The sequence below is a fragment of the Jaculus jaculus genome, chromosome 3 (assembly GCF_020740685.1).
Source record: "Jaculus jaculus isolate mJacJac1 chromosome 3, mJacJac1.mat.Y.cur, whole genome shotgun sequence".
Classification (NCBI taxonomy): domain Eukaryota; kingdom Metazoa; phylum Chordata; class Mammalia; order Rodentia; family Dipodidae; genus Jaculus; species Jaculus jaculus.
In genome coordinates, this window is record NC_059104.1 from 142,835,811 (window position 1) to 142,849,964 (window position 14,154).

The window sequence follows — 14,154 nt, forward strand, 5'->3', positions numbered from 1 at the left end:
TGTGTGTGTGTGCGGTGGGGTGGGGGGGCGCAGAGCACCAGGAGAAGAAGGGATCCCGCCTGGGCTCGTGGCCCGGGCCCGGCTATTTACCCGATTTCTTCTTCGATCTCCGAGATGTCCGCGAAGATGAGGAAGACCACGAGCAGCGTGAGCGCGGCCAGCATCCAGCTCCGGAACTGCAGCTGCATGGCGGGGTCGGCGGCCGGCTGGAGCCGCTCGCGCGGGCCGGCGGCGCTCGGAGCGGGGGCTGGAGGGCGGAGCGGCGGGCGCCGAGGCTCCGCGCGCCACGCGCAGGCGGCCGGGCGGGCACACACACCGCGCTCCGGGCGAGTGCGGGCCGGCGGCGACGGCGACGGCGACAGAGACCCGGGCGGCTCAGGCGCGGCGAGCCCGCTCGCTCTCTCCCGGCTCCTGCCCGCCCCGCCCCTCCCCGGCCCTCCCTTCCCCCCCCGCCCCGAGGCCCGCGCCCCGCTCCGCGCGCAGTTTGACAGCTCCGCTCGGCGCCTGGGCTCGCCTCCTCCCTCCAACTCCAGCGTCCAGCCCGCCGCCCGCCGCCCGCGGGGAGCCGGCCACTCCCGGCCTACGAAGGCTGGGCTCCGGGCGTGCAGAAACACCAGGTACCAGGCTGAGCCTAAAGGAAGAGCCGGGGGACCGCCCGGGCGCACCCCGCTTGCTCCCTCGTCCTCTCTCTTTGTCCAGCGCCCTCGCCTCCTCTCAAAGTTTTCCCGACACAAAGACTCACACCTGGTGACAGCCCGCAGCGCGCCGCGGCGGTGTTGGTGGCGGCGACGCGGTTTCAGCTCTGCTGATGTTTCAGCAGAAGTAATGTCCAAGACCGGCCAACTTCAGCAGCGATGCTCATAGCAATCGTCGAGCTGGATGCTTAGCATGCAAAACACCATGTCCTCCGGGTGGTCATTTTCGTCCATTTGTGCACCCAAGACTGGGTGCCTGAAGCTGTCTAAATTGCTCGAGGGCATGGCTAGCCCCCTCCCTCCTCATGGGTACTCTTACCTGCACAGTGACTAGACACAGTACCCACTGCAGCATGGCTCCGAAGGCGCCTAGTCCCTGTCTGTTTCCTCTCCCCAGCATTTGCTCTTTTCCAGCCAGATCAATAATCCCCTGGAGTCCTATCATGATCAAAAGTCCATCTAGAAAAATATGGCTCCCACAAGGGGTAATGCCCTGTGCTGAACAATCTGCGCTTCCCCAGCCTCAGACAGCCCAGCTCAGATTGTACTTTGTACCAACCAATAGCCCGGGGTAGGAAGAGTCCCGTTAAGTTTGACTGAAATGAGATAATTATCACTCCCCCCTCCGACTTGTACTGATTGTAGCAATTCTTGATGCAAGGAAATACAACTTTTCAGAAATGATTGTGGGCCTTCGGAAAGGCTCCTAGAAGTTTGAATGTGGAGAGAAGAGTCCTGTTGGGGAAACCACATGGGATGTCCCTACCTGTCTGGGAAGCATCTGCCCATGAATGGACATGCAGATTGGTAGTGTCACCAGGAACGCCAGAGGGATCTGGGGACTGGCAGCATCCATGTGTCTCCAGGGCCAAGGCTGGGAGGGTTAAGAGGGCCTCTTTCCTTTCCAAGCCAGTGACCATGCTACCTGTGTCCAGAATCCTTCTGCCTCTGTGTGGGTAGACAGGAGCAGGAGGGAGGCTTCTATGCTGTGGTGTGGAGGGGGAGAGAAGGTTTCTGGCTTTGTTGGCCTTGGGAGCCAGAATACTCTTTCCCCTGCAGGAGGAGCTCCCGCTGCCCTGCTTACAGAGCTGCGAGGAAGCACACAGAGGAGAGGGAAAAGTTCTACAGTGGCCTCCTGTGAGTGTGGGAGTGATCTACTCACCCACCCTAACCCAGCACTTCACTTCCTTCCCCTCCCTTTGCAGAGTCCGTGTGCTTTTACTCCCTCTGCCGTGAGCTCTCCGAGAAACACGCCTTTTCCCTCTGGTGAGACTTTCTGATGTTGAACACAACGTCAAATGCCACCCTTTCTGATTTCTGTCCATTAAAAGTAGAAGCCAGGCATCACAAGAAGGTTTTGCATCAGTGTGGCTGCTCAGGTAGTCTAATCAGCCTTTCTCCAAGATCTCCAAATGCCTAGAATACACCTCTCCCTCTACCTTTCTTGCTGGGTGATTTTGGAAATGTGAGTTGTTTCTGATAACATTCTGTCTTGATTTTCTCTGTTCACTGCACTCCCCATCAGTATTTATTGAGCACCTACCTGTCATGTGCCAGGTTCTGTGCTCGGGGGCTGGAGATGACAAGACACACTTCATTTCCCGCCCTCTAGTGGCCCTTTGTTCAGGAGGAAGCCAGATGTGTACGAACCTAATGATGACATGGTATGTGAGATATGATAGAGTACCTGAGTAGTTTGTAATTGATTAATAAGATTACCAGAAAGAGTGGAAGAAAGCAACTGGCCCTCATTCTTGTGCCCTCCGCCTTTTCTCCACCTATAATACTCTGACTATACGAAGTGTTGTGGAGGTATTATCACAATTCTCAGTTCTTCAGTTCAGGCACACCTCATCACCACAAACACTATTACAATGGAGACTTTCCATTTTCTGTTCAGTGACCCACTCTCTCTTCCCAGGCTCAACACCATTCCTGCTTTGCACCCATCAAAGAGAAATAATGCTGAGTATTCAGGAAGCAGTGGAAACTCATGCTGAACAGTTCCGTTCTCTACAGAGAACTCCTTGGACCCAAGCTCTCAAGTAGGATCTTACAGGCACGTCTGCTGGGAAACGGAGCTAGCGTAACAAGGTAGAGGCTTTACTTGAAGAGAGAGCCTTTGAGGAGTGAGTTGATGTGGGTAAGGTGAGATTCTTTGTGACCATTGACAAGAAAGGACGGCTTAAACCGCTGTGGATGCAGGCTTCTGGAGTGAGTTTCTTTCACAGTGACATGGGCACATTTCCCACCTCCACTGTCTCTCCAGCCCGAGATTGCTCTTGGAGTTTGGAATAAGGAAGAGTAACCAGGTTGGCAGTAAGTGACAGACAGCCATATGCCAAATGCTTGACCTCTCTCTTTGTCTAGTCCCTCCCTCTGTTTAAACAAGTCCTGCTTTAGTTTTCCCAGGAAACTAGGACATCACACAGCCATCATTTCATTAACCAATGTGTTGGTTAAAATGAAGGATATTAGAATTCAGCATTCCCAAAGTTATTACCATCTACTGACTTTTTTTATTGACATACTTACATACTTCCATACTTACAGACAATAAACCATGATAATTCCCTCCCCTCCCTCACCTTCCCCTTCACAAATCCACTCTCCATCATATACTGTCCTTTCCATTAGGATCTTTTTTATTTTGATGTCATCATCTATTCCTCCTATTATCAGGGTCTAATGAAGGTAGTTCTAGGTACCGTGAGGTCAAAGATATTGAAGCCAATTTCTGTCTGGATGACTGCATTGTAAGTAGTCTTACCCTTCCTTTGGCTCTTACATTCTTTCTGCCACCTCTTCTGCAATGGACTCTGAGCCTTGGAAGGTGTGATAGAAATGTTTCAGTGCTGAACACTCCTCTGTCATTTCTTCTCAGCACTATGGTGCCTTTTAGGCCATTCCAGTGGTCACCACCATCTAAAAAGAGAAGCTTCTCTAACCAAAAGTGAGAGTAGCATTAATATATGAACATGAACATTAACTAAAGTGCTTACAGGGCAGGTTGGTGAGAATAATATATGCATTTAGCCAGACAAGAGCAGTGTTATACTGTTAACACTCATGAACTTCTCCCACCATAGGCTTTTGATTAGGTTTTCAGTACCAGCTATGTATTCCCTTTCATAGAGTGGTCTCCAGTTCAAGTAGAGAACAGTTGGTTTCTCCCATAACAGACATGCCATTATTGCACTTGTTTAGTCATTTGGCCTGGCTGGCCAAACTAGAGGCTTGCAGTGCCCACTGTTTTCACCCCTGATGACTTCTCTCTCCCATGGGGTTGCATGCAGTGTAGCTTTTTCCAGTTTTCTTTCAGCTTTTCTACAGGGAGGAGGTTTTCAGTTCAGCCCCAGCTTGATTTCTCAGTGACCTTGCAGCCCAGGCATGTGGAGTATTCAGCAATAAGGTCTTACCATTTATTTCTGGTGAGGAATCAAGAGCCTTGGCAATAGCCTGTAACATTATGGGGGCATTGGAGACCCTCTTGGCCAACAACTAACTGGAAGGTATCCCATCCCTGGCACTGAAATTTTTCTAGTAGCAGCCTATGGCTTCTGGGTGCGTCATTATCCAAAAAAGTAGGTTTTCATATGGCTTGGTCACAATATCATAGAATTTTGATTAACCCTCCCCTCACCCTTCTTTTACTCAACCTCTTCCCCTGACCTCACTTAGGCCATTCCACCCCAGTAAACTGTTTGTCTACTTACATTTATATAATACTGTACCCTTAAGTCCTCCCCTCTCCTCCCTTCCTTATAGCCCTTTTCTAGCTTACTGGCCTCTGCTGCCGATTTTAACTTCAACCCACACACAAGTCTAAATATTTGTAACTAGAATCCACATATGAAGGAGAACATGGGACACTTAGCTTTCTGAGCCTGGGTTACATCATTTACTATAATCCTTTTCAGATCCATCCACTCCCTGAAATTCTATAATTTCATTTTTCTTTACCACTGAATAGAATTCAATTGAATAAATGTAACACATCTTCATTATTCACTCATCAATTGAGGGTCATCTAGCCTGGTTCCATTTCCCAGCTACTGTGAATAGAGTGGTAATAAATATGGTTGTGCAAGTGTCTCTAAGGTAGTGAGAAGAGTCCTTAGGGTATATGCCTAGGAGTGCTATAGCTAGGTCATATGGTAAATCTATTTTTAGCTGTCACAGGAACTTCCACAATGATTTCCACAATGGCTCTACCAGTTCACATTCTCACCAACAGTGTAGAAGTGTTCTGTTTTTTTCCACATCCTCACCAGCATATATTGTCATTTTTTCTTTTTTGTTGATAGCCATTCCAACAGGACTGAGGGAGTCTCAAAATAGTTTTAATTTGCATTTCCCTGATGGCTAAGGATGGAGGACTTTTTGTTAGGTGTTTATGTGCCATATGTATTTCTTTTTTGGAGAACTCTTTATTTAGTTTCGTAGCCCACTTTTTTAATTGGGTTGTTTGATTTTTTTTATTATTTAGTTTTCTGAGTTCTTTGTATATCCTGGATATTAATCCTCTCTCAGATGTGTAGCTGGCAAAGATTTCCTCCTGTTCTGTAGGTTGCCTTTGCTCTTTTGCTCTATTCACAATGCACTGACATTTTAAAGTCAAATGGAGTATATTATCTGTTTGGGCAACTAAACAGGGCTCAGGTAGTTTGTGTAAATGAGGGATAGAGGAGGAGGAGACCATGCGGAAACTTGATGGCACACAGCGGGCACACAGCATTTCCTTGTCTCGGACCCAGGCTGAGGTTGGCTTGCCCTTCCAGCTGCCAACCCCAAGATATAGAACTTACCCAGAGCCTCAATCTATGAACACCTTTCAGTATTATCATTTACATATCTCACTAAACTCCCCTTAGCTCTGATTATGCAGAATTTTCACTTGAATTACTTCTTGGGAGCAATTAGATCTATGTTGATAATAATTTATTCAAGCCACTGCCTAGGGAGAGAAGGGACAAGTAAGATGGGGGTAGGAGTGTGCCAGCATTTATGAGCACACACCATTGCATAGCATACTGGTGGTTATTGCTCCTACTTGGCTCTCCTGGCCATTCTTACATATAGATAACATTACCTCTGTTTTGTATGTCAGTAAACTGAGGCTCAAAAAGGCTCAATTGCCCAAGGTGGCTCAGTTGGTAGAGAGGGAATTCTAATTCAGATGCCTCCCTTGACATCTCAGGACTATCAAGATCTACTCCTGCACTCTGGGCAGTTCTAAAACTATACAAATTCTGAACAGTTCCTTCTTTCATTTCTACAGCATCACCCTAGTTCCAGTGTATTGGGATCTGGGGAACAAATACATCTTCACTTCTGCACAGCCTTCATCACTTATGAGAAAGAAATCATAAATCTCCACTTTCATCTTCTCACAAGCAAAAGTAGTCCTTTCAATCAATGCATCCATTTTTTAATCCTCAAGAATAAATAATAATTATCCAAAATTCTAATCTTGTGCTACATCCTTGAACTTTCCCAGAGAGCAGCAATGGCCTTGCCTCTTCATCATGTCTGAAGGTGTTTATGTGTGAGTCGGAGGAGGGTGTTGGGGGAGGGAGGACAGGAGGATCAGAGTATAGAAAGAGGAAGGATATCAGAGTCAGGGCAGATTAATAAACTACTGTGTGTCTGCACCTCCAATGACTGAGAGAGTCTGCCTCTTCGTTTGAAATTTACACTACATTCGAGTGTTCTCACAAATGCCACATTTTCTTTTTCTAAATCAAAATCAGAGTGGCAACAATATGGAGAGGCAAAGGGGCACATTTGCATTCAATTTGTAATTTTCATACATAGCAAAATTGTAGTTTAGCCAAGGAAAGGAAAGAAATATATTCAGGCAATTGCTGTAAACGTTTCTGGGATTATCAGCAAGAGATGTAGGGAGGGTGTGGAAATGTGTTCCACAGTGAGTTGGAAGGGAGAGAGGTGGGAGAAATAGTTTTAGGTTATTTTTTCTTTCTTTCTTTTTCTTTTTCTTTCTTCTTCTTTTTTGTTTTTTTTTTTTGGTTGGGATTGTAACAAACCCTTCAGCTGAGACAAAAGGCAATTTTGAACCAAACCACGAAGTCCAATATGAGATAACAGAGAAGAACAGAAGGGCATGTACTCACATGATTCTTGCCAGGGCTTCAATAAAATTGCCACTGTGAGCTCTGCATCAGACCTCTCAGCTTGCCAGACCTTGCCCAGAGTCCAGCATAATACCCTTTTCCTGAGGCACTGAGGTGGCTGGCCCATGCTGGTCTCTCTTGGGTCCATATATGCCACTTCCCTTGGACTCAGTTTGGGTAATGGGCCTCTATATTTATTCCCAGAGCTGGAAGCATTGGCCGAGAGCCTATTTGTGGACAGGGTTTTGTGTTAAGAGCTGAGATGCAGAGGAGAATGTTGTATTGGGGCTCCTTTGATGAAGCTTGACGTCTCCTGGGGTTTTCCAGATGATCAAGAGTCCAGGAAAGTTGCCCACTACTGCTTTTAAAGCTGGTAACACACTCTAGCTCTCCTGTCTTCTAAAGCTCTCCCTCATATATTTTACTTTATTTCTTTTTTTCATGATATTTCAATGAAATTGGAAACTCCCAAGGGATAAAGACTTTTATTCCATTCTGGATCAACATTGTCTAGTGTGATGGAGAATCAATACCAGTTTCCACCTGGCCACCCTCAAATCATCATCATCGTGCTGCTGAAGCCAGAGTTGGGAAGAGATGCAAATGACACATGATGATATGCATCTCCACCAGGTATGCTCAGGAAAGACAAAAAATATTAAGAGCACAGAAAACAATGAAGCTCTAAGTACTTACTGACTTTGTGTTTGGTATAATTTACTGGATTGTAAATTTATATATTTTATGTGTTCTGCTATTTTAATTGTAAAATTATATTTTAGGGATTGAGGAAGAAGCTCAGTCAGTAAAGTGCTTGCCTTGCAGAATGGAGACCTGAGCTTGATTTTCCATATCCCTCATAAAAATACCAGATGTGAGGTTGGAGAGATGGGTTAGCAACTAAGATGCTTGGCTGTAAAACCTAAGGATCCAGGTTCGATTCCCCAACACCCATGTAAAGCTAGATACACAAAGTAACGCATGCATCTGGAGTTTGTTTGCAGAGGCCCTGGCATGCCCATTCACTCTCTCTTTCCTTATAAGTAAAATAAATAAATAAAAGCCAGACATGCTGGCATGTGTTTGGCATCTCAGCACAGGGTAGGAAGAGAAAGATGGATCCCTGGGTTCATTGGTCAGCCAGTATAGCCTAATTGGCAAGCTCCAAGCCAATGAGAGACCTTGTCTCAAAAGAGGTGAGGAAGCCATTCACCAGAATGCTGGCTTGCTGCATGCTAGCACATTACTCTGGGTACCCATGAAAGCTCTCCGACTTCAAGTCGGAGTATCTTCTAAAATGTCCCTTTGGGAATTCTCTTCCATAGCTCTCCTGCTTCAAATGCCTGTACATGAGTGATTCCCAGTTCCCGCCCCAGGCTTGACAAAGCTAACTGGGAGAACTACAGAAGGATCAAGAAACTAGTCAGTTTGGCTCCATGAGTGTATTAGTTTGGGTTAATTTGAATGCGAGGGACAGTAAACCCATAATGACAATGACTTGTTGAAAACAAGCTCAATTCTCTTTCTTGTGCAAACCCCCAAGCTAGCAGCCAGTGCTGGTTTAGCTGTGCTGCTCCCTAAAGTGCTTAGAAATTCAGGTCCTTTCATCTTCATGCCATCCCTAAGATGAAACCAGCTTTTATACATGGCCCATCACATCTGAATTCCAAGAACTAGACTGGAGGAATAGATAATGAATAAAGAAAGTTTCTTTTTGTCCAGAATGGTGTCAAGTTACATACACAGCTGCAAGGAAAGCAAGAAACACACCTTAATTCTGGGCTTCTATACCTTCAGCTGAGATTCTGTTATAGAAGAAGGAATGAACAGGTGGGGGCAGCTAGTGAGGTTAGCCACAAGGGGAGTGGAAAGACCAGCTCTACTCAGTAAATCCTCATTAACCCTGCCTTGTGATTGGGTGGAAAAGACCAGCTCTATTCAGTACATCCTCATTAACCTGGCCTTGTGATTGGGTGGGCCAACACTCACCAGCCATACATATCCTAGTGTGTGACCACAGGCTGTTTGTGGGGCTGAGCTTCCCATTGCGTTTTCCTGTTCCTTGGCATCCTTACTTTATTATGTTCACCCTGGGGAGGCAATACCCTATAGTGGTGTAAAGCAATGCTTCTCAAGCTCTTCTTTGTTCTTAAACTTGCAATTATTTGCTGACCTGTACATCTCCTACTACATGACTGGTGTCCTGTTCACCCATATGCCACTCACTGTGGCAATTGGACACCCCCAAATCCTCTTCACCAGCAGTAGTCATTGATCATGGGAACAGTTTTATGAAACTGTGACAGGTTCTTCCAGATATTGTCCTCAATTTCCTTATCTCACCACAGATGGGTAAGATATGGCTCACAGACAGGTGCTGGGCCACAGACCATTGTCTGGCTTTAGACTTGATTTAACTATTGTGCACTAGAAAGCACTTAAACTTGGTTTTAACCTCTTGATGTTTGTTCTTGAATATTATAAGTTTCAGTCTCTGAATGTCAAGTGGAGATGATAATAATACTTAATTCACAGATTTTTTTTTTAATTTTTTTTGTTCATTTTTTATTTATTTATTTGAGAGCGACAGACACAGAGAGAAAGACAGATAGAGGGAGAGAGAGAGAATGGGTGCGCCAGGGCTTCCAGCCTCTGCAAACGAACTCCAGACGCGTGCGCCCCCTTGTGCATCTGGCTAACGTGGGACCTGGGGAACCGAGCCTCGAACAGGGGTCCTGAGGCTTCACAGGCAAGTGCTTAACCGCTAAGCCATCTCTCCAGCCCAATTCACAGATTTTTAGTAAGAAAGAACTAAAGTGCTTAGAATGCTAGCAATAAGCTAAGTATCCTGTACAGACCTATATTTATTGTTTAGAATAAAGAAAAAAATAGAAAGGTAATGAAATCTGCATTTGATCTGGATTATGTTCTTCATAAGATCTTCAGTCTTAATTTTTTCCAGCATTCATAAATTAGTCTGTAATCAGGAAAAGACATTAAAAGTTGTTATGTGTATTTCTATGCACTGAATTTTTGGCAGAGTTTAATGCTTTTTCTCAATGTAAATACACAGATTTAATAAATTAGCTTTACAAACAATTTCTAACCTTTCTTTGATGTTTTGTAAGCACTTACGTCATCTTCATACTGTATTTTCCAGTGGAGGAAAACGGTTGACAGAACTTTCCCTACTCAAGTTGTAAGCCCTGGAAATGCTTCAAGATGCTCTCCCAAGAGATTCAGGGGTTTTGGTCAAGCTTGTAACTTGGTGGGAGGAGGTGTCCCTGAGGGCAGATCCTAGGGCCCAGTCCTAAGGTGTGTTTGCCCAAGGTATGCAGAGTGTTTGAGCTCTGCCTAAGGTCCCCTGACTGTTCTTGCTTTTGGGTGGTGGTTGCTTTTCTCTCTGCATGGATTTGATATAGGGGACCAGCTTCTTTCACCATTAAGGAACTACCCCTGGATCTGTAAGCTTCAAGCATATCCCACTGTGGTTTGATTCAGGTGTCCCCCATAAATTTATATATTCTGAATACTAGGTCCACAGATGGTGGGATATTGGATCCTCCTGGAAGCAGTGTATTGTTGGGGATGGGCTTACAGGTGTTATAGCCAGTTTCCCCTTGCCAGTGTTTGGCACACTGTTTTGCTGCTATTGTCCACCTGTTGTTGGTCATGAGGTGATGTTCACCCTCTGCGTGTGCATTGTTTTCCCCTGCCGTCCTGGAGCTTCCCCTCAAGTCTATAAGCCAAAATAAACCCTTTCCTCCAACAAGCTGCTCTTGGTTTTGTATTTCTGTTCTCAACATGAAGCTGACTGCAACAGGAAATTGGCACTGAGAAGTAAGGTTGCCATTGCTAGAAACCTGACTGTGTGGCTTCTTGCCTTTTGGGACTGATTTGTGGGAGGAATGTGGAAGGATTTGAAACCTTGGCCTAAGAGTTACAGTGCTATAGGTACGGCTTGATGGACTATTCTGGACAGAGTTGAAAGACCTGAATGCAGTAACACTATGAACTGTGAGGTTTGGCTTATGAGGAGAAGAAAGAGCTTTGTCCAGGCTGGGTTAAAGGCAGTTTGTGTGAGAGGCTCACTGGCTTCTTCCTGCCTGTGTCCTGGGAACTTGTGCAAAGTTGCATTGCATAGAAATGGACTGGTGAGCCAAAACTGCTGCCCATTCAGCTGCAATTGTTTGAGAGATTATAACCATTGAGATTGGGCCAGCTGATCTGCATTGGGACAACAGAAAGAATGCAGAATTTTCTGAAGGGGCTGAAAGCTAAAGGAGTGTCCTGTTCTTCAAAGTCTGTTTTATTTCCTCCTTGGATTACAAGTTTTTAGCCTACCTGGTACTATGGAGTATAACAAATGCAGAAAAGAGACAGTAACTGAGTTTGCAACATAATTTTTTTTTTTTTTTTTTTTTTTTTTTTTTTTTTTTTTTTGGAAACAGCCATGTGCAGTGTGAAGCAGGTTTGTTGGGTTACCTGCATGGAGACCCAATGGAGACATGTAGATGAACCATGGGTTACAGTAGAGACCCAGTGAAGATGTCAGGACTATGAAGTGACTGACAAGGAAAGCCACTGGCACTGGATGAAGTTTTCTAGCACTGTGAATAGCCTAGCTAAAGGGGAGGAATTGGAACTCCAGAGGCTCATCATTTGTTAGAATTATTTGGCTTGGAGACTTGTCACTGTTTAGAGTTAATCAGACTTGGAACTACAGAATGATGTTTGTCATGTTTGTTTTAAATCTTTTATTTTTCTATGCCCAGTGTAATCTTCTGCAGTGTGAATGTTTATTTTGTGCTATTATTATTATTATTATTATTATTATTATTAGGTATTTGGTTCAGTTAAAAGATCTTAGACTATGAGGATGTTTGAACAGCACTGGGATTAATTAAAAACTATGGATGCTTTTAAAGTTGAACTGAACACATTGCGTTTTACATCATGTATAATTATCAGTTTATGGGGTCATGGTGGAATGTAGTGGTTTGATTCAGGTGTTTCCCAGCAAACTTATGTGTTCTCAGTGGTAGGTCTATAGCTGGTGGCCATTTGGGAATTGGAACCCCCTGGAGGCAGTGTATTGTTGAGGGCAGGCCCATGGGTGTTATAGTCAGCTTCCTCTTGCCAGTGTTTGGCACACTCTCCTATTGCTGTTGTCCAGTGTTTTTCCCTGCCATCATGGAGCTTCCCCTCGAGTCTGTAAGCCAAAATAATTCCCTTCCTCCCACAAGCTGCTCTTGGTCAGGTGTTTTACTGCAACATCTGTACCTCCCATAAACTGTGTCTGGTTTGGAGGTTCATCCCAGCAGTGTCAAGCTGACTACAACATATGACTACTTAATATTTGATTAACATGTTTAGAAATACTATCTTTATGGCCTGCTATATTGCATGGTTCTTGTGTTACAAATATTCTTTAGGGGACATTGGAATCCCATGTGTAACCAAAGCTTAGAGTAAATGTTGACTAACAAGGAGATAAATTTGGCAATTCTGAATGATTATAGAGATTTGTGTCTGTGTATCTGTGTTTATGTCAACATGTTACTGGTAATAGCTATGATTTATTCACTTCCAAGCCATTGGTCAGTAACAGAGTTTCAAGTTAAAGTCTCAATACAATGGAGAAGGTGTAATATGTTTTGCAGTCTTCTTAGATACTCATAAGGGCTCCTGAGTCAGTAAAATCCATGAGATTTTTCCCAAGGCAGCAGAGCATGGGGCTGAGAGAGATGGGATAAATGTCCCTAAGTAATGTCAGTCCTAGGGTGGTGTTATAGGAAAATGCTCTGAACTTTTAAGAGGTGAGGTCTTGTGGGAGGTTCTTAGGTTATTGGGGGTGTGGCCTTGAAAGGTATTTTGGAAACCTGGTCCTCTTTCCTTTTCAGGTTCCTGACTTGTGATATGACTTTACTCTGATACTTGCTTCCCATTCCTGCTATCTGAAACCTCCAAAACTGTGAGCAAAATTACCTTTTCACATTGTAAATTAATTGCCTCATGTATTTTGTCATAGTAAAACAAACTGATTAATACAGGCAGTTTGAGTCTTTTGTTTTCTTCTGGAGAAAGAAGTTTGGGGGTTTTCATATGTAGAAAGGCATCATAGTGGGCTGTTATACGATCCTAAATTTCCACAAGATATTTGGCCAAACTCTGTAATTTTTTTTTTTCCCAGAAGAATCCATTTGCTCAAGTCTACTGATCTGGCCTTTGGTGTGGATGGAGGGTCTTGATTGTGTGAAGAAATGTCAGAAGGAATGGAGAAGGTGATAGCTGGAGAATTTGGAAGACCTTCTTACTGGAGATCTTTTCCTCTCCCTTTGTCTCTATGTGAATAACTCCTGTTCAGACTTTTTAGGACAAATCACTCAGCTGGGCTGTGGGATTTCAAGGAAAAAAACCAACAAACTAGCATCAGCATTGAAGATGCACAGATTTTTATTTCCTTGTTGTTATCCCCTAAACAATACAACACAACACAACAGCTATTTGCATATCATTTATATTGCAGAAAGTATTAATTGTCTAGAGATTATTGAAAGTGTACAGGAATGCTGTACATTTGTGCTATGCAAATACTATACTGTTTTCTATGAGGGGCTTAAATGTACATAGATTGTAGTATCTCTGGGGCCTTGGAGCCTAGGATACCAAGGGGCAAGTGCATTTATTTTGTAAGTTTGGGGGCATAAGCCCTCCATTGAGCATTTTATAAGAACCACCCATGTTTCTGGCACTTTGCTCTGGATTAACAACTTTCCAGTGCTCCTGGATCTTGGAGAGCCTGTATTTTCTTACATGTGGCTCCTTTTGAAGGGAAATACCTGCTAGTACTTCCAACTCTTGCAGAAGGGAGTGTGTCTTCACTCCACGTCTTTACCTTCTGCTTCCCAGGCGGTGGGAGGTACAGAGCCCTGCCTGCCATCTGAGAGCCTCTGGGCTCCCACCACAGCTGGCCTCTGGCAGAGGTGTGCCAACAAAGGAAGAAAACAAAAGCCAAGCTGCAGTCATTTCAAGCACCATTAGGGGCATGTGTTGGGTGAGGAAATCAATGGAAAAAAAAAAAAAAAAAAAGAAGCTGGCAGGAAAAGAACTTCTTTTTCTTCTGTTTGTAGAATGAATGGACCACAAATAATGATAGAGTGGAAATCACCAAGCAGCACCCATTTGAAAAAATAAAGAGATTTTTAAAAATCACATTCAATAACCTTTTTTTTTTTTTTGTCATTTACAAAGCCTAGAGGCAAAATAAAAGATAATGACCACTTTGTTTCTCTTTTTTGCTTTGCATGGCAAAGTATGAGGCA

General features: G+C 44.3%; 1 protein-coding gene and 1 long non-coding RNA gene across 4 annotated transcripts in view; one reads left to right on the forward strand and one right to left on the reverse strand.

Annotated features, from left to right (window-relative positions):
• Positions 1–1,627, reverse strand: part of St8sia2 (ST8 alpha-N-acetyl-neuraminide alpha-2,8-sialyltransferase 2) — a 74,883-nt gene extending 73,256 nt beyond the window's left edge. For 2 of the 3 annotated variants that reach the window (XM_045145286.1, XM_004658165.2), the window contains exon 1: positions 91–219. In XM_045145286.1, the coding sequence (XP_045001221.1) occupies positions 91–188 (98 nt within the window). In that variant the 5' untranslated portion in view covers positions 189–219. Of the gene's footprint in view, positions 1–90; positions 220–1,461 lie in introns of those variants that run through there. The other variant, XM_045145287.1, reaches the window with a different exon arrangement.
• LOC123459324 lies at positions 550–9,394 on the forward strand. The gene is made up of 3 exons (XR_006636213.1): positions 550–2,074; positions 2,617–2,789; positions 7,303–9,394. It is a non-coding gene; the product is annotated as an uncharacterized LOC123459324 (long non-coding RNA).
• The last annotated feature ends 4,760 nt before the right edge of the window (positions 9,395–14,154 follow it).